Source organism: Neltuma alba, unplaced genomic scaffold, assembly GCF_004799145.2.
Source record: "Neltuma alba isolate B1F8T4 unplaced genomic scaffold, ASM479914v2 tig00011409_pilon, whole genome shotgun sequence".
NCBI lineage: Eukaryota > Viridiplantae > Streptophyta > Magnoliopsida > Fabales > Fabaceae > Neltuma > Neltuma alba.
The window spans coordinates 457,645-482,180 of record NW_021636095.1 but is presented as its reverse complement, the minus strand read 5'-3'; the positions used below and the strand labels follow the sequence as shown (position 1 = coordinate 482,180).

Here is a 24,536-nt window from a genome sequence, read left to right as displayed (position 1 = left end):
CAAAATGTCGCCGCTGAAACTTTTCAGCGGCGACTTTGGGACTTTCAGCGGCGACTTTTGTCGCCGCTGAAGGTCGAATTTTTTGTAGTGAGATTAGCTCTGACCCTAAAAGACACAAGGAAGTGGAGGAGAATTCTTCTCTAGCTCCAATGGAACAGGATAGTCAGCCTTGTGTGATGCAATCTTTACCTCCAACCGTGGAATAGAATAGGTGATAAAGCTAAACAGAACTCAGCCACTTCCGTGGTTAATGAAAAGAGAAAATTTGATGAGAATGTTTGATCAGTCAATATCATGTAGCTTCTAGAATAAGTTATGATTTTTTAAATTCTCCAAAATTTGGAGGGTTACCAAACAAATAATAATAACCCATGAATTACACTAAGGAAATGAGATTTTCAATTACTTTAGAAACGGAAATGGATCCAAGCGGTTTCAAATTTGTCTCTTATGCTCTTATTATTCAAAACTTATAAGATTTGGATTGTTTAAATCTAACCCTGAACCGTTGATATCTAAAATTTTGAATTAATTATTTTTAAATAAAAAATGTTTTTAAAAAAAATTATAATTAAGAAGAGATTATTTTTATTTTAGATTTTATATTCATTAAGTAAATATTTAAAATATATATTAAAAAAGACATGAGAACTAGACCATCCAAAACAGATCTAAATAATCCAAATCTGATAAGTTTGACACCCAAACTCATTCCCTTTTGGATTCCTGACAAAACTTGAGTCCCATCAAGCACCGTTCAACCAAAACATTATCCACGTTTCTTGGATGCAACATATACGTATTTCTGGGAAGCAATTGATAACTTGGCAACAAGCAGGATCATCATATTACTCATCTAATTTAATTCCTCTTGAAAGAAGTTAAGAATTTGAACTGTCATAATGGATGATTGAAAAACATCATATTGAAAAGTTCACTTACAATTAGATTCGATCATGTTTAAATTTGATATAATAGTACTAGCTATCAAATAATTATATATAAGAAATGAATTCTTTCATCTCTAGAAAAAAATAAAACAACCATAACCATCCAAATCTCAAATACAACTTATTGATTTCAGTGTCCGTGGTCAAAACACCATAACATCACTTTCATTTCCATTGTGAAAATGCGTAAAATTTTTGGGAAAAAAAATAAAATATGAATATATAAAAACAAGACATGAAGTAATTTGTTTCTAAATATATGAATGTGTAAGATGTAGAGAATTAATTAACTTAAATTAAAGAATTTGATATCAAGAAGGAAAAAAAGGTACTCAGTTTTTATAATTTGTTGTTCAATAAATATTTATTATGATGTTATTTTATTATATAAACACACAAATATTTATCTTTGCAGCATTTCAACAATGTCATAGAGTACCACTCATTTTCTTAATATAAGTCACTTATAAAATATTTTCGTATATTAAGAAATGTATTAAATTGATAAAAAAATTTTAATTTTACTTTTATTTAAGTTCTCTCTGCCTCTCCTTTTTCTCTCCTTTTTTTAATAACAATTAAATAATAATAAATTAGAAAATAAGGATTAAATATACTATAAATTACTCTTTTTTGTCAGCATAAGTGATTTACATTAAGATCAAAGGTCTTCCTTATAAATAACTAGATCAGAGTGGTATTTATGTCATTTCGAATGGTAGAAGGATTTGTTAAGATTTCAGGCATGTCAAAGCTTGAGGAGAATCAATAACTTTGCATTAATATATGTCGTACATTGTTTTCAACTCATTCCGTAGTAAGCACGAAAAAGGCAATTTCTCAGAGCCAAGCTTCCATGGAAAAAACAATTCACATAGCCGTCATTCCCAGTGCAGGGCTCACCCATCTTGTCCCCCTTATTGAGTTCTCCAAGCGACTTGTTCAGATCACCCCAGGTTTTCATGTTAATTGCATCATTCCCACAATTGGGGTCTCTTTCCTCTTGCACCATCACTATAAAAAATGTGACAGAATTTAATAATGAAATTTTCTATTCAGTGATGGATTAGCAACAGAATCAGATTCGTGATGGAATTAGTAGCAAAACTTGTTTTGTCGCTAATTGGATTAGTGACGAATTTCAATTCTATCGTTAATTAGCAACAGACATTTTCCATCACTACTTTGTCGCTAATTTATGATAGAATTTGTGATGAAATTTTTTCGTTGCTAATTCCGTTGTTAATCCAAAATTTTTTTTAAAAATTTGAAGTGCCATGTGGCGCTTCTGTCAACCGCCACCTTCCCTCTATTGTCACATGTCGCTGTCACCTCACCTCCACCAGTCACGTGTTGCCATCTTGTTTAGCTCACCCCGAATTTTCATCTTAATTGCATCATTCGCACACTTGGGGGTCTCTTTCCTCCTCCACGATCACTACAAAAAAGCCATGTGATTAGTGATGAAATTTAGTGTTCTGTATCCTACATAATTTCTTTTCTAGAAAACCTTTGTATCTACAATCTTTGTTTTGCAATCTATGAGTTATTAATTATGTAATGATCAAATTTCATTATTATATTAATTTGTATAAGAAATTATTAATATTCTTATCATATTTGTTTAATTATTATTAATGATCAAGAGTAATTGATTTTAATGAGACATAAAATAAGTTTTCTAAGAAGCTGTCTTCATGTATCTAATGATGAGATGAATCATGATGATATCTTTATTAACACTAACTCTACAAATATATCAATTTATTTACAATTGAAAATATATTTAAATCATTGCATTCTTAATTATGTTATCATAAAAATTGTTGGAGGATTATAACTGAAAATAATAAAATTTAAAATTAGTGATGGATCAGTGACGACATTGTAATGAAATAGACACCTAGCGATGGAACTAGTGACAAAAATTTCCGCAACAAAAAATTTAGAAGTAGAATTAGTTATGGAAAAATTTCATCACTAAAAATTTTATAACTAAAATTAGCGATGAATTAGCGAAAGAAATTTCTAGTAGAAAAATTCTATCACTAGAAAAATTACTGACAGATTTTTTGACATATTAGCAATGAAATTTAGTGATAGAATAAAATTCCGTTACTCATTCATCGCTAATATTAGCGATGGAAAAATTTCCTCTAGGGACAGAATTTCTGTCGGTAATCTGTTAAAAGTTAGTGACGGAATAATTTTTCCTAGCTAATTCTGTTATTAATAAGCTTTTTTTTTTTTTTAGTGCATAGCCTACCTTCAAACTCTTCATTAAAATATACACTCCATTTTTCTCCCACCAGTTCATGAAACAGACATTATTGCTCATCAAAACAATCAAGCAGTTCATAGTGCAGTCCAAATTCAGCGCGTGTTGAGTCTCTCACTGCCATATATTCGTCAGGAACTGGAATCCTTGAGTTCAAGAGATGGCCTCTCGGCTTTGGTTGCCGATCCTTTTGCCATGGAAGCACTAGAAATTGCTTCCGGACTCAATATATTATCCTATGTAGACTGCCCCTTTTCTGCCATGGCTTCATCTCTTTACCTGCGTGCACCAAATTAAAAAGTTGGAGAAGACAGGATCTCTTCGGAGTTCAGAGACCTACAAGATCCCATAGACTCTCTTCAGGACCGAAGCAACATAGTTTACAAGCAACGTGCTTCTTGAGCGTTGCAGAAGAATTAGTCATGCTGATGGAGTTCTTGTTAATCGTTTCCCAGAATTGGAAACTGAGACGATTAAAGCCTTGCACGAAGAGTTCAAAGGCAAGCCTCAGATTTACCCGGTAGGACCCATTTTATAAAGTGGGTTACGTAGTGAGCAAAAAAATTAATGGACCGGATTGTTCAAAATGGTTGAACAATCAAAATCGCAGATCCATTCTATATGTTTCATTTGGGAGTGGAGGGACAGTGTCTTAAGATAAACTAAATGAACTTGCTTTCGGGTTGGAACTAGGTGGAAAGAAGTTCTTATGGGTTGTGAGAGCCCCAAGTAAAATTGCTTGTACAACTTATTTTGGTTTTGAAAACAAGAATCCTTTAGATTTCTTACCAGAAGGGTTTTTGGAGAGAATCAAAGGCAAAGGTTTGGTCATTCCTTCATGGGCACCTCAAATTCAAATACTTAGCCACAATGCAATTGGTGGGTTTTTGAGTCATTGTGGTTGGAATTCCATTCTTGAGAGCATACAGAAGGGAGTGCCATTGAGAGCTTTTCCATTGTTTGGAGAGCAGAGAATGAATGCTGTTTTAGTAATTAATGGCCTGAAGGTGGCATTAAGGCCAAAGGTTAGCGAAAATCTCATAGTGAGAAGGTAAGAAATTGCAAAATTGATAGAGAGTTTGATGGAGGGTGAAGAAGCTAAAGAGATTTATGCAAGAATGAAGGATTTAAATGATGCTACTTCTAGCGTGCTTAGAGAAGAATTTGGTTCCTATGCAAAAATACTCTGTCGAGTGGCACTCAAATGGAAAATTTTTGGCGGGATTTAAAAATGATAATATTTTTTTGTTTTTTATGTTTTGGTTTTAGTTTCCAGTTTGATTCTAGATTATTAGTCCTTATTGGAATATTACGTTTGCATTTTTGGTCAATTCAAAATCAGAAAAGGTGTTGTGGCGAAAGAAATAATAGAAAGTTTTAATTTTCATTTCTATATTTATTTTAGATTGCTAGTAAATCTTTTTTAAGCAAAAAGACTGTTTCGAAAAATCAGGGTCGTGTGTAGAGATTCTGACACCTTAGGTGAAAATGTTAGAGGAATTTAATAATTATATACCTTATGTTATAAAATTAACCAAAAAAGAAAATAAATTAGAGAAAAGATGTAAACAAAAAAAATGAGAGTGATATTACATTCCTCCTGTTATTTCACTTTAAGTCCTATTTATAGGTATAATCTTATGCGTAAGTTACACTTCTACTTCAATAACATAATGGATAATAAATCACATGAATATGAGTGGGACATGAGTTACAAGATTAAAGGCTAATTTACCCCATTTTCCCTGTTAATTAATGTCATTTCATGAGTTTTTATGATATTCACTAAGCCTAATTGCATGACTTGGTGTAATTTCGTGGCAAATTGGAAAGTAAGGTGATTTATTGGTGTTAGTTGTTGTAAAGGGCAAAATTATCATTCTTCCATTGATTTAATCCGATTGAGTTAATTCTGAAGAATATGGGATAAAACAATTGCCTAAATTATATTTTAGGTCAAAGTTAAAGTCAAGTCAAAGTCAAATGAAGTCAATTGAAGGAATGACAATCAAAGACCTCAGGAAATCACCATCAAGGACCCGGAGATTCTGAAAACAATAGAAGAGGACTAGATGGACCAAAACACATAGCTTCATTAAATGTTTGCCATTCACTGCGGCAAGTATGTACTTTTACTACGACGAGACTACCTCAGCAAAATAGATTCAAGATTCTAGCCCAAAATCCGAGATGCCAACTCCCGTGCCCACTCCCGCTCATCCAATATGATCCCTAGCATTGTAGAATTCGAACCTTAAGCAGCTGCTACCCATTCAAGAGCTTTCTCTCCCATTCTATCCATTTATCATCACTTCTCTTCCATTTTCCATTTATCCATTTCATTTTCCTGCACTTACCATGACTGTTGTGACCACTACAAAAAAACAACTGATTAGCGACGGAAAAAAATTCCGTCGCTAATTTGCGATAGAATTGCAACGAAAATTCCGTCGCTAATTTTTTCGACAGATTAATGACGGAATTTTCCCGTTGCTAATATTGGCAATGGATTAGTGATAGAATTTCTGTCCGTCGCTAAATTCCGTCAGAAAATCCGTCAATGAATATTTAGCAATGGAATTTTTTTTGTCAGAAATTTCCGTCACTAATTCCGTCGCAGAAGTTTTTGTCACTAATTCCGTCGCTAATTCTATTTCGTCGCAATTCTGTCACTAATCCATCACTAATTTTTAAATTTTGTTATTTAAATTATAATCTTACAAAAATTTATATAATAACAATTAAGAATATAATGATTTAAAACATTTTTAATTATAAAATAAATTGATATATTTGTGGAGTTGGTATTAATGAAGATATCGTCATCATTCATGTCATCATTATGTATATACTGAAAATAGAAAGAAATTTCTTAGAACACTTGTCTATATTTTGTTAAAATAATTTCCTCTTGATTATTAATAATAATTAAAAAATATAATAAGAATGTTAATAACTTTCTTATACAAACTAATTTAAGAAAGAAATAATTTTATCATATGTAAAATATATTGAAATATATAATATATGATAGAAATTAAAAACCAAAAAAAATGAATAATAAAATTTAATCATGATATAATTAATACTCATGATATAGATTGATTTTAGTCTTCAATACAAAAACAAATAGTATATACAAAGAATTTTAAGAAAATAAATTACATAGGATATATATACAAGAAGAGAATACTGTTTATCATAACCTATTCAAATCATTTAATTTTTTATATAGAATAATTTATTAGATTTTATTATAGTAGTTATTTTTTTTAATAACAAGATTTTTTGACTAATTGTAAATGATTTTCTTCAAATATATAAAACACATATAGATATTATAATATAATGTAATATAATACATATATAATTAAATTGTATATCTTATCAATGTTAATTAAAAATAAATTTAAAAAATATTTATAAAAAAGTTATTTATGATTTAAAATTCAAAATTAGTGTCGCTAGAAATTAAAATTATATTGAAAATATTTTTTTTAAAAATAAAACATTATAAAAAATAGTAAAACAAATATTTAAAAATTATATTTTCATTAAAATAGTTATGATTAAAATTATCATATAGTATATTTTTAGTTTTTAATAATATATATGTATATATAATTATTTGCGTAAAATAATATTATTTATATATATATTTAATTTTACATAATAAGTCAACAAGTTCATTGTAATTCAATTGGTAAAGCCGCACGCACGCACAGAGGAGGTCCTGGGTTCAAGTCATGGAGAAGTCACTTTGAGGAGGAAATTATGTGGTGGCAACATGTGGCGCACACGTGGCAGGCAGAGGGAGGTGGCATCGACATGTGGAGGTGGTCCCCTGTGATGACGTGGCAATTGGTAGAGGTGCCACGTGGCATTTTATTTTATTTTTTAAAAAATCGGGTTAGCGACGGAAAAATTAGCGACCGAAATTTCTGTCAAGAATTAGCGACGGAATTCTGTCGCTAATGCATTTCCGTCGCTAATCCATCGCTAATTCTGTCACTAAATAAAAAATTTCGTCGCCGAATTTCGTCGCTAAAATCATGTTTTTTTTGTAATGGACGAGTCTAGAGCTTGGTGAAGCAATTCCAACATCTATGAGGAGCTGAACGTCATTGCCCTAAGGAGAATGATGAAGACCTGAGCTTGAAGCATTCATTTGGAGAGTTTCTTTATTTTTTTTCCACTTTCTTTAGCTAGTAGTTGTTCAGTCCGCGTTAGATTTGGATACTATGTGGCTGGAGTTGAATTTTTGTTATAATTATCTTTGTGATTGGATTGGATAATGAGATTATGTGATAGAAGTGTGATTTGTATTGATCATTGCTACTTTTTGATTGTAAATATTTTGGATCGATTAATCTAATGTATTTCTAATTAAGTGCAGCTGCTTGAGTGCACTTTTGGTTAATTTGCCAAGTTTTTCACATCATTGCATTAATCTCCCTCCCAGTTGTGCATTAAGGAAGGTGTTTAAATCTTTCGGTCAAGAGTCTCATTAACAAGTTAACTCACCCAAGTTTAAGTGGTTACTTATTCAATCTTTGAAATTAGTTTTCTAAAGGAATTCCCACTAATTTAAGAAGCTAGAAAGGCCAAGTCATTTCTCCAGGGGGCATTTCATCATCAAGAGTTTTCAAACTTTCTCATCTTTAGTTGTTATTGCATTATTTTTCCAACAAAGCAATTTATCACAGAAAAATATAAAAATATTTTGCCTTTCACTACAGTACTTTTAATTCTCTAGTTTTCAAAGATAAAAACCCCCAACTTTCACCCTTTTAAACACATGTTTTTGTCATTTAAATTGTTTAGAAACCAAAAAGACTTCTCAAAGTGAATACGATCTGGATTGCACTACTATGTATAGTGTATTTTCTTATCCGGTTTTGTTTTGATACCCTAACGATGAGGGCTTCCATCAAAGGCATAGTAGAGGAGTAATGGAGTAGTGGATGAGTAATGCATAGTAAATATAGTGCGGGTTGATAAAGTTAACAACAAATTATATATCAAGTCGTTTGTGACCAGCAAGATATATAAGTACACCAATTCAAGATATATAAGTGCACCAATTACACTAGCATATGGTATTTCTAGACCAAGTAGTCTTTGATCACCTTCTCGATGTCTAAAAGGATCTTTATTCACCTCCATAAATCTCACAACCTTCGAAGTACATAATAAATATGATTTATCCATATAAAAGCACTTTAAGACCTTTTCTTGTATAAGTTACTTAATACACAAAAATTTTATTTCTCAAGTATTCAATTTGTAATCCGAGGCAAATTTTGTTTATCCCAAGTCCTTCATTTCAAATTCTTCTTTTTAAACTATTCACAACTTTTCTAAGCTCTTTAGGAGTTCCAATGTTATCTATGTCATTAACATAAATAAAAATTATACCAAACTCATTAAATAACTTTTCATAAAAATGCATAGGCAAATTGGATCATTTTTATATCATTCCTTGAACTAATATTTATTTAATCGGTTATACTACGTATACCCTGATTGCTTTAATCCTTATCGGCATTGTTCTCAAGAACTTAAATTGTATGCTTCTGGTAACTTAAATCCTTCAGGAAATTTCACATATTTTGATCTAGAACTATAAAATGGATGCTAAATATTCATTATTTTAATTTCTATAATATTTCATATGTTGAATGATTTTCTTATACATACTTTTGCCATTTTTTTTATCCTTGAAGAATTATCATGTAAATTACGATATCTAATGATCCTCATGCATGAGTTATAATATTATCTAACAGATGCATTTTATAATTGCCAAACTGTTCAGATATGGATAATTATATCCACCACAAAATAATATGTCTTATCATAATCATCATTAGACCTTTGTGAAAATCTTTATTTTCACATAAATGTTCATATATTCCATAAAAATTTATATTTTATGTATTCTGATTGCATGTCCGTAATTTTCATATGTTAAAATAATGTTTTCATTTTGTCTTTTCTCTTTTATTTTTCTTTTTGGCCAAATATCTGTCTACTTTGCAAGATAGATCTACGCATAAGATCCTTTTTTTATCATGTGATAATTTTATCAAAACCATTGTTGATAATTTTATCTTTTTGGTTTCATTTGTCCTCTTACGACATAACTTATTGAGGTCTTTCTATTACTTTTCATAGACATAAACCTTTTTGGGGTTTTGAAATTAGTTCTGTCTTGTCACTCTTTTAAAGTACATGCTTCATCAATATGACTTCTAAATTTTATGCTTCTTTTTATTCTAGTTATTTATATTAGAACCGATTAATCTCTCATGCTTCAGGCATGTCTTACTTTTATTTATACTAATTAGAGCACTTTCAGCTAAAATATGAGATTTAGAAATATTCATTTAGGTCAGTAATGACATCTGACAAATATTTTGTAACATTTCATGAATGCATTGTTGGATAAACTTCTAGTTCATATTGCTATATTTGAGGATCTATATTTGATAGTAATAATAGATCTTATGTGTTCTCTTGTCTTGCTACTCAATTTATCCCCCTCATATTGAAAAAACTTTGTCAAATGATAATCAATTAATCTTGTAGTGTAAATCTCTTAAATCCATATGCTTTCTTGAGAAATATATTTTTGTTTCATTTAGAGACAAACGAGAAGAAGGAGTTTCTTACCCAACATTTATCCCAACTTTCTTTAAATATCCATCTATGTGCATTGTTGTGGATCAATAATAATAAGCATTGCAATTTAAACTTTTAAGATGGAAGATATTTGGCTCCTGACGAAAAGCCAATTTTATCAAGAGAATTTTGTTGGCCTGATGTGTATAATTGCTGAAATATATCAAATTAAATATGCCAACAATGAAATGAAAGACCTGTTCTTATAAAATATTGATCCAGCACTAATGGAGACATTAACAAATAATTTTGTGAAATCATTTTCTTAAGTTGGCTTTTCAACTATTTTTCTATCAAGCATATGATAATCACTGGAAGTCTAATATATAAATTTATTAGTATATTTAAGATCAAATTTTAAGGATCACATAGTCTGAATACCTTCCATAATGATTCATGTAAACAATCTTGCAAACTTCATGTTGCAAACTAATATCAACCATGTAATGTCCTGAGTTTTATTTTGAATTTTGGTAGCTCTTTTTGGCTGATTTTAAGGATAGACTAGTGATTACTTGACTCTTGGTGTCCGGTTTGGGATCAAAGTGAGTTGGAGGAGCAGGTGAACAAATCCCTCTCAGGATTTGTTCGCTGCGGTGAACTGGAGAGTATTGAGAGAACTTCTTTTTGGAAATAGGGTTTCGCCGTGACAAAGTTAAGGGGGATGTCGTGACAAAAGATGTTCAGGTGAGAGAGAGTTCCTCTCGAAAAAATTCCTCGCCGCGACAAAATGTGAGTTGGCCCCAACAATGTTGGTTTTCCAGGTCAAAAAATCCCTCTCGGGATTAGTTTGTCGCGGTAAAGTAGTGTGTTCACCACGACAAAAAGTTTGCATCTTTAAATCTGGAGGAAGGGTTTGATGTGCAAAAATCAGATTTTCTGAAGGTGGGAGTTGGAACTCTGCTTGGAGAAGGTGTTTCTAAGGGTCTAGTATCTCAAGTAAGTGAATCTAACCTCTATCTACTCTTTCTCTTGGGATTTTTGAGGATTTTGTAGAGGAACCATAGGGCTTCCTAGTTTCTAATGGAATTGAGGTCTTTGACTGATTGTTTTGAGTTTAAATGATTGCTATGGGTTAGTTTAAGTATTTAATTGGTGTAGTTTTCTTGGATTTGGAGATTTTGAAGTTTTGAGAATTTAGGGTTTGTAAAAATGGAGGTTTATGATTGAGGATGATAATGTAGTAGTTGAAATTGAGTTTTGTGGATTGGGTTATGTTAAGGAGAGTTAAATGGGAACTTTAATCAGTTTAGAATGTTGTCAAGACTTCAATTGTTCTAATTGGGTGTTTGGGTGATGAATTTCTAGAGTGGGACTTTGAGTTTATGAATTCAATTGATGTTTTGGAAGGGGAATTGGAGTGATAATGGTTTCTTGTGATTTTTGGAGTATTATTATGATGGTTTGGCCTTTGTGAGTTGGGTAGACTTTTGGTTGAGACTAGAAATTTTGGGTCCCCAAGTATTGTGTTGACCATTTATTACTTTAAAAGCTAATACATGGTGGCTGTGTGTTTATGGGTTTGTGTAGACTGGTTGTGAGTCTTATTGGTGCACGGGGCATCGTTGGTAGTTTGTTATTCCTTGCTCAGGCGAGAGATAACCACTTTCCAATCCTTTGTACATACTATCAAGGTACTGTGAGTAGATTTATGTTTTTGTGCTTTGAGTAATAAATAGTGTTCTAAATGTATTTTGTATATTGAAAATGGAGAGTTGTCTTGTGGGGTTTATGTAATACTAAGTGTATCAGAAGTCTTGAAAGATATGCCACTGATTAAGACTAATTGTGAAATGTGTTTTGACTCTTCGTTAAAGATGTTTGAGCATGATGCATGTATTAGGAATTGTTGAGAGACGTGGTTGTTACTACCATGTCGTAAGGCCTTCATTAATGCATGATGGTTGGCTCTTTACGTCCCTCATAGTGAGGGATATGCCTTTGTGGCTCCTTACGTCTCTTATAGTGAGAGATAGGTCAGGTTCGGCTCTTTTAAATCCCCTAAAGAAAGGGATAGGCTGATGGGTTGCATCATTATACTTGCATGATTTTTGTCACTATCATTTACAGTTTTATATGTAATTGTCCCCACTTGATGCCTCACGAGCACTTTTTAGTTTGTACCCTGAATTGGAAGTTGGTTACTGGAACTTTTGTCTCACCCTGTGGTTTATAATGCTTTTAGGTAAAGGTTCTAGGTGTATGCTATCAGGGAGGGACATAGAGGCTTGAGCTTGGTTAGTTGTAATGCCTTTAGCCTATGTACATGTATGGCTGATTGTATATTGCCACATATAGGATTCTTTTGGAAATGTTTTGATTTTGATTACATGGCATTTTTGTAAAATGGAGTAAGTTTTATCCCCATATTTGGTTGGCCGAAGGCCATTTCTTATATTTTATGACACTTTGATTTATGTTATTGAAAAACAAGTGGTTAGGCTTTTGTTTAATATCTTTTGTTACCCGGGCTGGAGGCTCTAAGGCCCAATAGATTAAAGGAATGATTTGGTTGTATGTAATAGTTTTGTTTGGATTTCGACCCACAGGTTTGAATGTCTACTTCTAAATTTATGCAAATCCATTTCTACTATGGTATTTTGTTATAATAATTTTTCTTTTCTACCATAGTAGTAGTTTTATGACGAGTTTATAACATTTTGAGGGAAGGAGTTTTACAAACCACATATGTTACCATTTTATAGATACATCTATCAAATTTATCAAATACTTATATGATTTTCATCCCACCTAAATGAGCCCATATACAAGAATTTGGTATATTTTCAAAAATGTATAGATCCATACCAAATCATAACTAGTGATATTTTTATAATCAATTTTCTTTGAGAATAAGTAGCACATATAAATTATATAAGGTGTTAGCTATTTGTGAAAAAGCTTCTAATTCTTCAATGGATATCAATATATAATGCTTAATAATTTGTTGTGTCATATATACAATTCAAGATGATTAGACAATTCATGCCAACAATAAGTTAGATCAGTAAACTTCTGCTTTACTATACCATGTTTCTTAACTAGCAGTAAACTTTTTAATTTCTATAACATATTATTGATTTTATATGACATCCATTTGTGAGATTAATTGAGCTGTATGAGAAATCTATCCAATATTAACTCACACTTGTATTCCAACAATCTCCTTGTCAAGTGTAAGTTATGCAGACATGATTCCTTTATTCACGTATTTTGAAAAATAGTGACTTACATATGATATATAGACCGATAACTTATCTTTTGCTTGAAAACCTATTTGCTCCTTAGTTCATATATATATAATTATGGAATTTAATCCAATTGAGTTATCTTTATTAGACCTTGCAGAGAACCGAAGCTGTGATGTAGATCTATAGGTCACATTTTTCACTATTCATTATTTTGTCCATCTATAAAGAAAAGATCTGTAATAGTTCTTTAGGAACTATATTTATATTGTTACATATAATTCTTTAGGAATTGTACAAGTTGGAAGGAATGTGAAAATAAATTCTCTATATTGTATCATTAACATAATAATGAATTGTTATAAGTACCATAAATTTAACTTGCAATATATACAGAAAAAACACAAAAAAAAATCCTTTAAAATGAAATTTTGAAAATAAAGTACAAATCAAACATAACATTCAAACCTTCGTAGACCAATGTACTGTACATGTTTAAAATATTTAAAACTAATATTGAATCATATCATATGAATAAGATATGAATAAACAAAATATAACCATTAACTTCTTGGTCTATTTGATCTATATAATTTCATATTACACGCTTATAATGTCACAATATCATATTCTTATAATAATTTGTTTCTCACAAATCACAATAAATTTAAAGACTGATAAAAATTAAACATGATATATATAGCCTACCTTTCTAGGCATATAGTTATATCTCTTCTATGTTGATAAATACTTTGGACATCTTTCTTCACAACTTATTGCCCTGATGCATTAGAATTACTTTCAATATTTTTATAATATCACATAGTCTTTTTGGCTTCACAACCCTTTTTTAATGTTTATTTTTAATAAATTGATACATATTTGTCTATATGACTTCTAGTCATATTATAATATTTGTTCATAATTTTATCACATTGATCATAGGGCTGTTAATGTAATACCTTAATTTTCTATGTCAGCTGGGTCCAAGTGTGATAACTTGAAACCACTAAGCCAAGTTTGATCCTGAAAATATAATACTCTTGCAAAAATTTTCTTGCAGACTTTCCAGTATGCAGGGTTATATAATATAGAAAGTTAATAATATTACTAACCTATCATTACACAGCCATAAAAGGAGATGGCATTCATTTGTTGACTTCAAGAGCCATAGTTTCCTATTTATTGAGGAATTTACATTCCATAAATTTCATATAATTTTATATCTACATATTTATATACATAGAGTGGTAGTCATACTTGACTAATAAAAAATTATAAGTTCAAACTATAAAAGCAAAAACTGATGACCAACTAAACAAATAACTTCTTCTTCCAACCTTCTCAATTCCTTGCAATCACCACATTCTTGCTCTTGAGCCACTTGTCTTTGCTGTATATCATGGAAGGAAAGGGGTGAGATTTTAAGAATCCCAGTAATAACAATAATCTATCATACATGTATAAAAGTTCACAAAGCATGCAAAATAAACCATATGATAAGCACTTATTAGATCAACATACCTGGTAAGATTCACACACCATATATAGTTCATCATGGATCACACAGTTCTTATACTAACATAGAATACGAGTTTGAGGAAGCACACAATTCCAGTAGTTACACAAAATATGAGTTTGAGGGAACACATAGTTTCAGTATTCACACAGAATATGAGTTCTAGAGAACACACAGTTCTAGTATTCACATAGAATATAAGTTTCAGGGAACACATGGTTTTGGTATTCACATAGAATATGAGTTTAAGGGAACACACAGTTCCATTATTCACACAAAATATGAGTCTAAGAGAACACATAGTTCTAGTATTCATATAAAATACGAATCTAAGGGAACACACAGTTCCAGTGTCCACATAAATTGCGAGTTTCCATCGTTCATAATCGAACATACAGCTCCTGTAATCAAAATCATCCTTCATAATCGAGCACATAGCTCTCATAGTTAAAACTACCATTAATAATCAAGCACACAGCTTCCATAGTCAAAACCACCATTCATAATCAAGCACATAGCTCCCGTAATCAATACAACCATTCATAATTGAGTACAGAGCTCCCATAATCAAAACCACCATTTATAATCTAGCACACAGCTCCCATAATGAAGACCACAACTCATAATTGAGCACACAGCTCTTGTAATTAAAACCACTATTCATAATCGAGCATACAGCTTCAGTAATTAAAGTTACTATTCATAATCGAGCACACAGCTCTCATAATTGAAACCACTATTCATAATTGAACACACAACTTCCATAATCAAAATCATTGTATATTCATTAAGGAATATAGGCATTATGGCACAAATAGACATGCAGAGCTATAGCATAAGTATATGAGAGAAAAAGTTACTGCCTGAAATCCCTTTTTCTGGTTTACCTTTTCTAGATTTCTTTTTTACTTGCTCTCTTAGCGGGCTTGGGTAGATGTTCAATCCTATAATATGATTTCACATATGAATGGGTTAGTACTTAGTCCATTTAGCTTCTATTATCCAAAATATATCTTCTCTTGACCTATTAATGAACTTTATTTCTTTTTATTTAATAGTCCGTCATCATGGAAAAGAAATTATATATATATATATATACATATATCTGTATAACTTAAATATAGTTAACCATATGACTAATCAAACATTAAGCATTTTTTTCCATTTCTCACTCTAGCTCTCAAACAAATCAAATTATTTAAGTCTCTCCTTCAACTTTAAATCAATTATTAACTTTTATAATCAATTGGCTTAACCATTGAGTTCATCAATAAACATTAGAAGTTTGACTAATCTCCACGGAAAACCTCCCATGCCCAAACATCAATCAACAATTTTGTTTCTTCATCTTTATACTTAAATTCCAGATTTAAAGCTCACACACTCCACATCAATAGCCCTCAATTTGATCAACACATATAGCAATACACACGCGCGCGTGCGCGCACACACACACAACTTCCTTCTTTCCCACATATCTCTCACCACTCACATTGCAGCTCCCACGGTCAAACACTCAAGCAAATATATATATATATATATATATATATATTTTCATTAACCCCTTAAAATCAAAGTTACAGATTTAACACCATCAACTGTATATATAAATATACCCTTGTTCCGTCTTTCTTTTTCTAAGAACCCAATGCCTATATTAACCAAAACAACAATACTAAGCTTCAAAAATCATGGCACAACCGAACCCAAACAACATGTAAAAGCAATCGCATACATATATGGCTTTTCTCCTTCAATTATTTCCTTTGGCTCATAAAATAATTATCCTAAAATTTTTGGCTCAAATATAAACCTCTAACTATTTTCCTTGAATTTTCAAGAAAATAGGCCCTTTTAACTACCAAAGTTAACTTTAAATTATTTAAGCCATTTTGGGGGAAATAAATTTTTTCATAAAATTTTTAAGTCATTGAAATTAATGTTCCATAGTTTTTACCAAAATTTTCTAGGCTTTAAATAATTTTAATAAATTTTCTTTACTGCTTTTCCTGAATCAGAAAATTCAGGATGTTACAATTACTATCTCTTTTGTTATGATTCAATAGTCAAACTCAAAAATTATTGCCTTTTTGGTTATCAATTCTACCGAAATAATGTAGTCATACTCTTCATCACTCTTATAGACATGTTTTTTGTTTTCAATAGCACACTATTAATTTCCTCAAATATTAGTCTTTTGGACTATAGCAAATTTTTTCCAGAACTATAAAACTCTTTTGTATCATTTGATATTTAAATCATCAGTTTTCATAATTTTGATATAGATTATCAAATGCCATTTATTACAACCACAAGATAGTCTTTTATCAAAGAATCATCAAAAAGTGGCTCTTGGCCATCTAATAATAAGATCAAGAGTAAAATGGCTATTAGCCATTCATTTTATGTGTCTGACATCTTATTTTCCAAGACAACCATTAATTAGTATCAGAGATGATAATCATATATACTAATGTTGTAGATGAAAATAAACCTCATAATAAATTAAGAGGTATAAGGATAGTGGAATCATGAAAATATAAAAAAGGTAAGAAATAGAAATAAAAATTTTCACACCTCAATATGATGAATAAAATATTTGGTTGCTAATGAATCAATAAGGTTAATATGCAAAACAATCATTTCCTTTAAATAAATTGAAAAAAATCTTACCAAATCATATGGATTACAGTATCTTCGAAATCAACAAGAAACCACAAACTTAGATGGTATAGTTTTGTGCTGATAACATGTCAAGAAACTAACCAGCAAACAAAGTAGATTAGAGAAGAGATGTAAACAAAAAAAATGAGAGAATAATATTGTATCCTTTCACCTGCTTCACTTCACAGTAGCATGTCCTATTTATAGGCATAGTCTTATACACAAGTTAGACTTGTACTTAAATGCCATAGTGGACAATAAATCACATGAATATGAGTATGATATAAGTTACAAGATTAAAAGCATAGTGGAGGAGCAATGGAGTAGTGGCCAATTAATGCAGTGAAAGTAGTGGGAGTTGATGAAATTGAAGAGGAAGAGAAGATGGACATTCATACTTGATAATATTTATAACAATTTATAAATTTTTATGTCATTTTTCTTTCTTTGTTGGGTAGTAAAATCATTTGTAAAAGTTGTATAATCATATCATTTTAACATTTTCCTCAGGATGAATAATACATTAAGAACCAGATCACCAAATAACTTGATTAATTTGTTTGCATGATAAAATATATTTATTAGGCGAAACAAAGATTAATCCAAGATGGCAAAAAACAAAAAACAAAAACCAAAATGAAAACTAGTCCAAAAACTTTGATCCATAACTTGATTAATTAAGTGGGCAATAAGCAACTAACTCTATTTTAAATTTGAATGTGCATACACCTTGACATTTATGAACTATCTTGACCCAAATCATGAAAACTCTTTGATACAAAAAATAGAAAGAAATATATCTATTCACAAAATAGATCAATGGCTAATTAAGAAATTATGTCATCTACTTAAAATTAAACCACGGCTATTAAAAAAAAAACTAAGGGAATTGTCAATAATTTCACTTTTGTGCCCAATAGTTTTGCAAAGTTACACCTTGATCCAAAACTGGCCAAATATCCACATAATGCTCAAGAAATATACATATATTAGGTCCCCATTTTAGTGCTTATGAATTTCAACTACAAGACAAAAATCTAACGTGGATATGGTTCAGTAATTGATGCTTCATTTACTGATTGTTGCATAGAGTTACTTCCTCCTTCGCTTGATCTTGTTGCTTCTGAACTGTACTCCCTTAAATGTATCTCTGATGAACCTCTGGTGTTTATTAAAAGTGGAGGCTTTGAAGGAAAGGGAAGAGAGGAAGAGTAGCTATTCAGCATAACTACAACTGAAGCCATGGTTGGCCTATCAGCCACATTTTCTTGCACACATAATAACCCAATATGGATGCATCTCATTATTTCATTTCTTGAACAATTTTTTAACATAGGATCCGCTAAATTGAAAGCCATGCCTTCTCTCCAATTTTTCCATGCCTACAAGAAGTTCATCATCAATGATAAACATTAATCCCAAGCTACTTTCACAACTACATGTGAGCTAGTCATGACACATAGAACAACCACAACAACAAAATCTTGCCCCACTAGATGGGGTCGGCTACATGGATTGTATAAAGCCTTGAGCTCTATTAGCAATCAAATATTTGGTTAGGTTATTAAATGAAAAATCCCACTCAATCATTTCATTGAGTGTTCTCTTTGACTTTCTTCTACCCTACAATCTTAATTTTGTGTGTATGTATTGAAAGATGACAAATACATGTATGCATGAGTGAAAAGCGGCAAGGGGCTTACATAGCTTAATAGATCATGGGCGTTCTCTTCATCAAAGACACTGTTGTTCTTTTTGCCACTTACAATCTCTAGAACCAATATGCCAAAACTGAAAACATCTGATTTGATAGAGAATTGTCCATGCATTGCATATTCTGGTGCCATATATCCACTAAATGTCAAGATAATAATGAGCTTAGTTAGATGTGTTAGTTGAGAATAAGTATTGTGATTTTTCATTGATAATAAGGCTAGCGATATACTTACTAAGTTCCAACAATTCTGCTGGTATTGCTTTGAGTTTGGTCAACAACAAATAGTCTTGCCATACCAAAATCTGATATTTTGGGATTTAACTCTTCATCTAAAAGAATATTACTTGCTTTTAGATCTCGATGAATAATACGTAACCTTGAATCTTCATGAAGATAAAGAAGGCCACGAGCAATGCCTCCTATGATTTTGTAGCGTATTATCCAATTCAAATGAACACGTTGATTTGAATCTGCAATATTTTCATACCTATTTAAGGCTATGATCCATTGAAACTATGTCTACAATTTGCATTTTGATTTTCATCCAACATAAATGAAAGAATAGGAGCAGCATGCATCCAAATTAAGACAAAAACATCCCAGTGACTTACCAAACAATAAGTAATCAAGACTTCTATTGGGAAGAAACTCATATGCCAATAGCCTTTCTTTCTTTTCTAAGGAGAAGCCCAATAATCTCACTAAATTGCGATGTTGGAGTTTAGCCACCAAAAGCACTTCATTTTTAAATTCTGAATCTCCTTGGCCAGAATCCATGGACAACCTTTTAACAGCAATATCTTGCCCATTTGGAAGCTTGCCCTGCATTATTTATTAGAGTTGGGGCATGCAATTATTTAATCAGTACCAGACTACCCACAAACACACACATATTCACACACACGCACACACAAATGACAGTGTTATCTTATTTTTTAACCTTATATACTGATCCAAACCCTCCTTGTCCAAGCTTATTTGCAATAGAGAAGTTATCTGTGGCGAGCTTTATAGTGTTGAAATTGAATTGCAGTGACTCAATTGGTTTAATTTCATCATGCTCTGCTTCAGGTTGATCAGCTGAGAAAAAAGTCAAACAAAAGATGTACGTGAGCTTTTTTTAATCCATTATGACGATATTAAAATTAACAATGTTCAAAGGACATGGTTTAGTGTGAAAACACTATTTTGACTTACTTTCAATTGGTTTCTTCGATCTCCGAACCACAAAATAGATGCAAATCAAAATAAGAATTGCGACAAAAGCTCCGATAGACACAGCCACGATTATGACTGTTCTTGATGTACTGTGGCCATTCCCTACAAATTAAAGATCGGAAACCGATTAACAAATTTATTGACAAGATACAGGGAGAAAATTGCAAAAATAAAATTCATATTTAATACTCCTTCTTGTTCTTCTTATAAGATATAAATAACTGAATTATGTAGATAAAAACAGTTGATTAATATTAATTAAAAGTAATATGTGTATAATTAATAAAGTGAGAGTAGCTAATAATTAATGGGGAAAATTAAAAAATAATACTAAAAATTTTAAATAGGATATTATTGACTCTTATAAATATGTCATTTCCAAATAAATTTCTTTTATATGTATATGTAGAAGATCGGGGAGTAATTGCTTTGATCGCTTCTTTGCCAAAAAAAAAAAAAACAAAAGAAATTGCTTTGTTAAATTAGAAAGAGGAGTTTGTACCTTTTGGGGAAGACACAGCTTTTGGTGAATCAGCCGTTCCTGCCATGAAATTGAAAGAAAAAAATAGAAATTATTTGCGGCTTAACAATTTACTCATAACTGGTGTGAATTTGAGAAATAAATCACATTCTTTGATTATTCATGTTAATTTACGAATAATTGATTCCTAATTAAGTATAGTATTCAATTATACAGTGTTTACATTAATCAATATGGGATGAGGTACTACTTGACATGTGGGCACACTTAGATACAAATTTAAAATAAATAGTAATTGCTTGATGGCATGAGTTTAGATATGAAATATATATATATGAGTGCTATTTAGCATGTGATAGTTAGGTGAAAACTTAAATAAATAATTGTCCTTTCGCTCTAAATTAAGTTGAGGTTCCACATATATGCACGCGCGCGCACAATTAATAGGAAAATTAGCTACATTATTTATAACTTATAAAGTGATCAGTTTATTATTTATAAGGTATGTAAACTGATGCATGGATTACAAGTCTTCTTTATTGAGAATAAGACACAAAAATACCTCGCAGATCTACAAATACCAATTCAGGACCTTAAAATGCGTGCCTAATTACTTACTTTGAAGTCCCCAGGGACTTGTCTTGGATTAAATTTTATAGTAAAATTACTTAAATATCCTTAATTTAAAATTTAAAAAAAATTAAATGACAAGAAGTTCAGTTAGTAATTTTAATTGATCAAATAACAACTACAACTAAGATACTAACTTCACACAAATTTCATAGGGCAATTAAGTCATCTCATGAAAAAAATTAGTTCCAAAATAGTCTATAAGAGCTTCATAGAAATTAAGCTGTTTTGAGTAGTTATAATCATTTTGGATTTCTCATATACATGAGAGTGGTCCCTATATATGTGTGTGTCTTTATGTATACATATTAGCATTAATAAATGAACATAGATTGGCATAGTGCGTGCATAGGATATTTTTAAAATGCAAATAAAAGTATTTACCACATAAGATTAAGATCAACGGTACCTTGTGAGGAAGATGTGTTGGATGGTGAAGCAGCCGGAGGAGATGAAGATAATGAATCAAGAACCACATCATCATAGAAGCGATAATTCTCATATCTAACGTTGCAACTCAGTTTGATTATCCGTCCACCGATCCTGTTGTTACACAATCTGGGAATGCTCGAGATTGCCTTCTCCAAGCAGTCATCACAATCTTGCTCAGCCAAATCAGGCATGCACTGAGCAAAACCATATACAGTTTGAAACAAAGCCGCCACCGTACCGGCAGCAAACTTCCTGCGACTGTCGCCGGCGGTGGCTTTGCCTCTCAGCCTTCGCATCAGACCATCAAGCACTTCATTGTAGTTGTCTGTTGCATTACTAGGGTTGCACATGAAGATTGAAAAATCTGAGTCTTGGTTTATCCCAAACATGGAGCGATTAGCGTATCGTAAAATGCACCCATCGTTGTATCCATATGCTTCCTTTTGATTTGGACATAGCTTTCGTAGAAGGATTGTGGCATTGTTGAGGCAAGTACGACAAGAATCTGGCTTAACATCTGCTCTGCACAGTCCAAGAGCGTTGACCCTATTAGGATTTTGGCCTTCAGAGGAAGTGTAATAGCCATAATCAACTTTTGGGTCCGAAGTGAGATTAGAAAGAAGGGTTTTAAGGTTTGTGTCGTAGGAACTCGTGCTTGTGTAGTTACCAACATCGTTGTAACACAAATGGTATATGAAGTCTTGCTGGGCTGTAGTGAGAACGATGAAATGAGAAAAGAAAGAAAGCAAAGCGATTGAAATAATGGTTGTCATGAAGGAATGAATAGTTGTGAAACCTTGATATGAGGGTCACAACAAAGATCTATCGGTTTGATTGGTAATAATTTAGCTCATAACTCACAAGGTTAGGAGTTCAAATCCTACTATTAATATGACAAGGATATTGTTAGCCAGGGATTTGTAGATACATCTTTAAACGCCTTTTGAACTCAGAAACATGCCATGATCGTGATGAATTCCTCAAGACCTTGCTTATCTAAACTTTTCAAAGCCACCCAAAAAAAAAGTTAATATGAGGGGGAAGAAGAAGCCTTAGGATGCGATTTTGGGCTGCTAGTTGTTGATACAAAGGCATCTTCGGCTCGCTTCTTATATTACTCAAGTCAACAAAGTCAATCAAAAAGATACAAACGCGTCTTGGAAAACTATGATATTGTTGGGACCCACATTGAGTTGACAAAGAGAAAACGACGTATGTGAAATGAGTTGCGTGGCCGACAATCCTGTTGAGGGACAGCTCGCCGAAATTTCTAATATATTATATTTAATTATTTTAGTCAGTCTTTCGTAATATTTTATGTACTGTTACGACGATTTAATTGACCGATTGTTTTGCAGATTAAGACTGACAAATATAGAATTACTAACAGATTATACATAATTATATACATGAACTTCGAAGGCCATGCAGCGAGAACTCTTGACATGTTACGACTTTGTAGCCAAACTGACACCAAACACTTCTCTTAAGAGTTTCTTACGAGTAAAAATGCGAGTTTAAATTTTTGACGAAAGTTGTGATGCGTGTTTGAGTCATGGAAAAAAATCACCCGATATGTTTTTTATACCAAAAAATTATGATTTTATTAATCATGAAAAAAAAAATATGAACATGCTTTTTGAATATATTAATTAATCAGTTAATTAATTTAGAAAAAATGACCTAATAATTCAGAATCTGCAATTTATCATCTGTAATCTACATTTATCTTCCATGAGTTTGCACTTCCTCCATGTCTTGAAATCTAAGTCGATTTTTCCAATTAATTAGCCTACTAGGTCCTTTTCCCCTATCTTCTCTAAAGTCTAATTTATTGGACAAGAAGAAAAAAGTCCCATGTGGTTGGCTTGAAGACAGGCCAGCGTTACTATGACGATTAAATACCACGCAAGTTGTCGATATTATTGTATTGACTTGGACAAATCTCCAATATTAATGTGCTGTGTGATCAACATAATTTGTTACTTGTATATACAAAAAAGTAGACATTGAAAATATTAAAATCTCAGATATAGACTCCGAAGGAGAGAAGCCAGCTAGCTGATTAAAACATTTATATTATTGGTTACGCATTCAAATAACTTTGATATATACTACCATTTTTTTCTATATTTAAATCTTCTCTTTAGCTCATCCTCAAATAAATAAATAGTTAAATACCAACCAACCTCACGTCATGCCGGCTTATCTAGTGATTTTAAGGACATCTCAATTATATAAGTATATAATTATAATTATACTACAAAAATTAATAAGTATTCTTACACTTTGTTTTTTTATAATTCATGTGTAGCTCGTTCTTGTGTATGATCCGTTGTATGGTTCATGAAAAATAATGTCCTGTTGATATAAGAGTTTTTATGAAACTGAAAATGGAGGTGAGGTCGGTGGGTGGCTAAAGAAGAAGAAGAAAAATGAGAGACAGGCGATGGTTCATGAGAAGGACGAAATTGTCAATACATAAAATTATAAATCTTTCAGATTCCAGACATACCTTAAGTCCCATCAAGTTCCTATCTTGGGGTGCGCCCGCACCGTTCGGCCAATATTTTTTAATTATACTCTATCCTCTTCACAGTATAAATTACTTTTCGGAGGATGGCTTTATCCAAAGGTAATTAATGCTCATCTATTAATTTATCTCTGTAATTAATATTTAAATGTAATTTCTTGTTTTTTTTCCTTCATTTACAATCTCATTCAATATGAGTAAAGTTTAAAACAAATACAATTTAAAATAAATTTAATAAGTTA

At 31.5% G+C, this 24,536-nt stretch overlaps 1 protein-coding gene across 2 annotated transcripts in view; it reads right to left on the bottom strand.

Moving 5' to 3' along the window:
- LOC114713018 (cysteine-rich receptor-like protein kinase 10) overlaps positions 1-22,613 on the bottom strand; it is a 31,329-nt gene extending 8,716 nt beyond the window's left edge. The window contains exons 1-7 of one of the 2 annotated variants that reach the window (XM_028897597.1): positions 21,739-22,613; positions 20,198-20,320; positions 19,941-20,080; positions 19,612-19,822; positions 19,233-19,470; positions 18,987-19,137; positions 18,060-18,665 (exon numbers count right to left, since the gene is read on the bottom strand). In XM_028897597.1, coding sequence (XP_028753430.1) covers positions 18,321-18,665; positions 18,987-19,137; positions 19,233-19,470; positions 19,612-19,822; positions 19,941-20,080; positions 20,198-20,320; positions 21,739-22,534 — 2,004 coding nt within the window. In that variant the 5' untranslated portion in view covers positions 22,535-22,613 and the 3' untranslated portion in view covers positions 18,060-18,320. Of the gene's footprint in view, positions 1-18,059; positions 18,666-18,986; positions 19,138-19,232; positions 19,471-19,611; positions 19,823-19,940; positions 20,081-20,197; positions 20,321-21,738 lie in introns of those variants that run through there. The other variant, XM_028897596.1, reaches the window with a different exon arrangement.
- Positions 22,614-24,536: the final 1,923 nt, after the last annotated feature.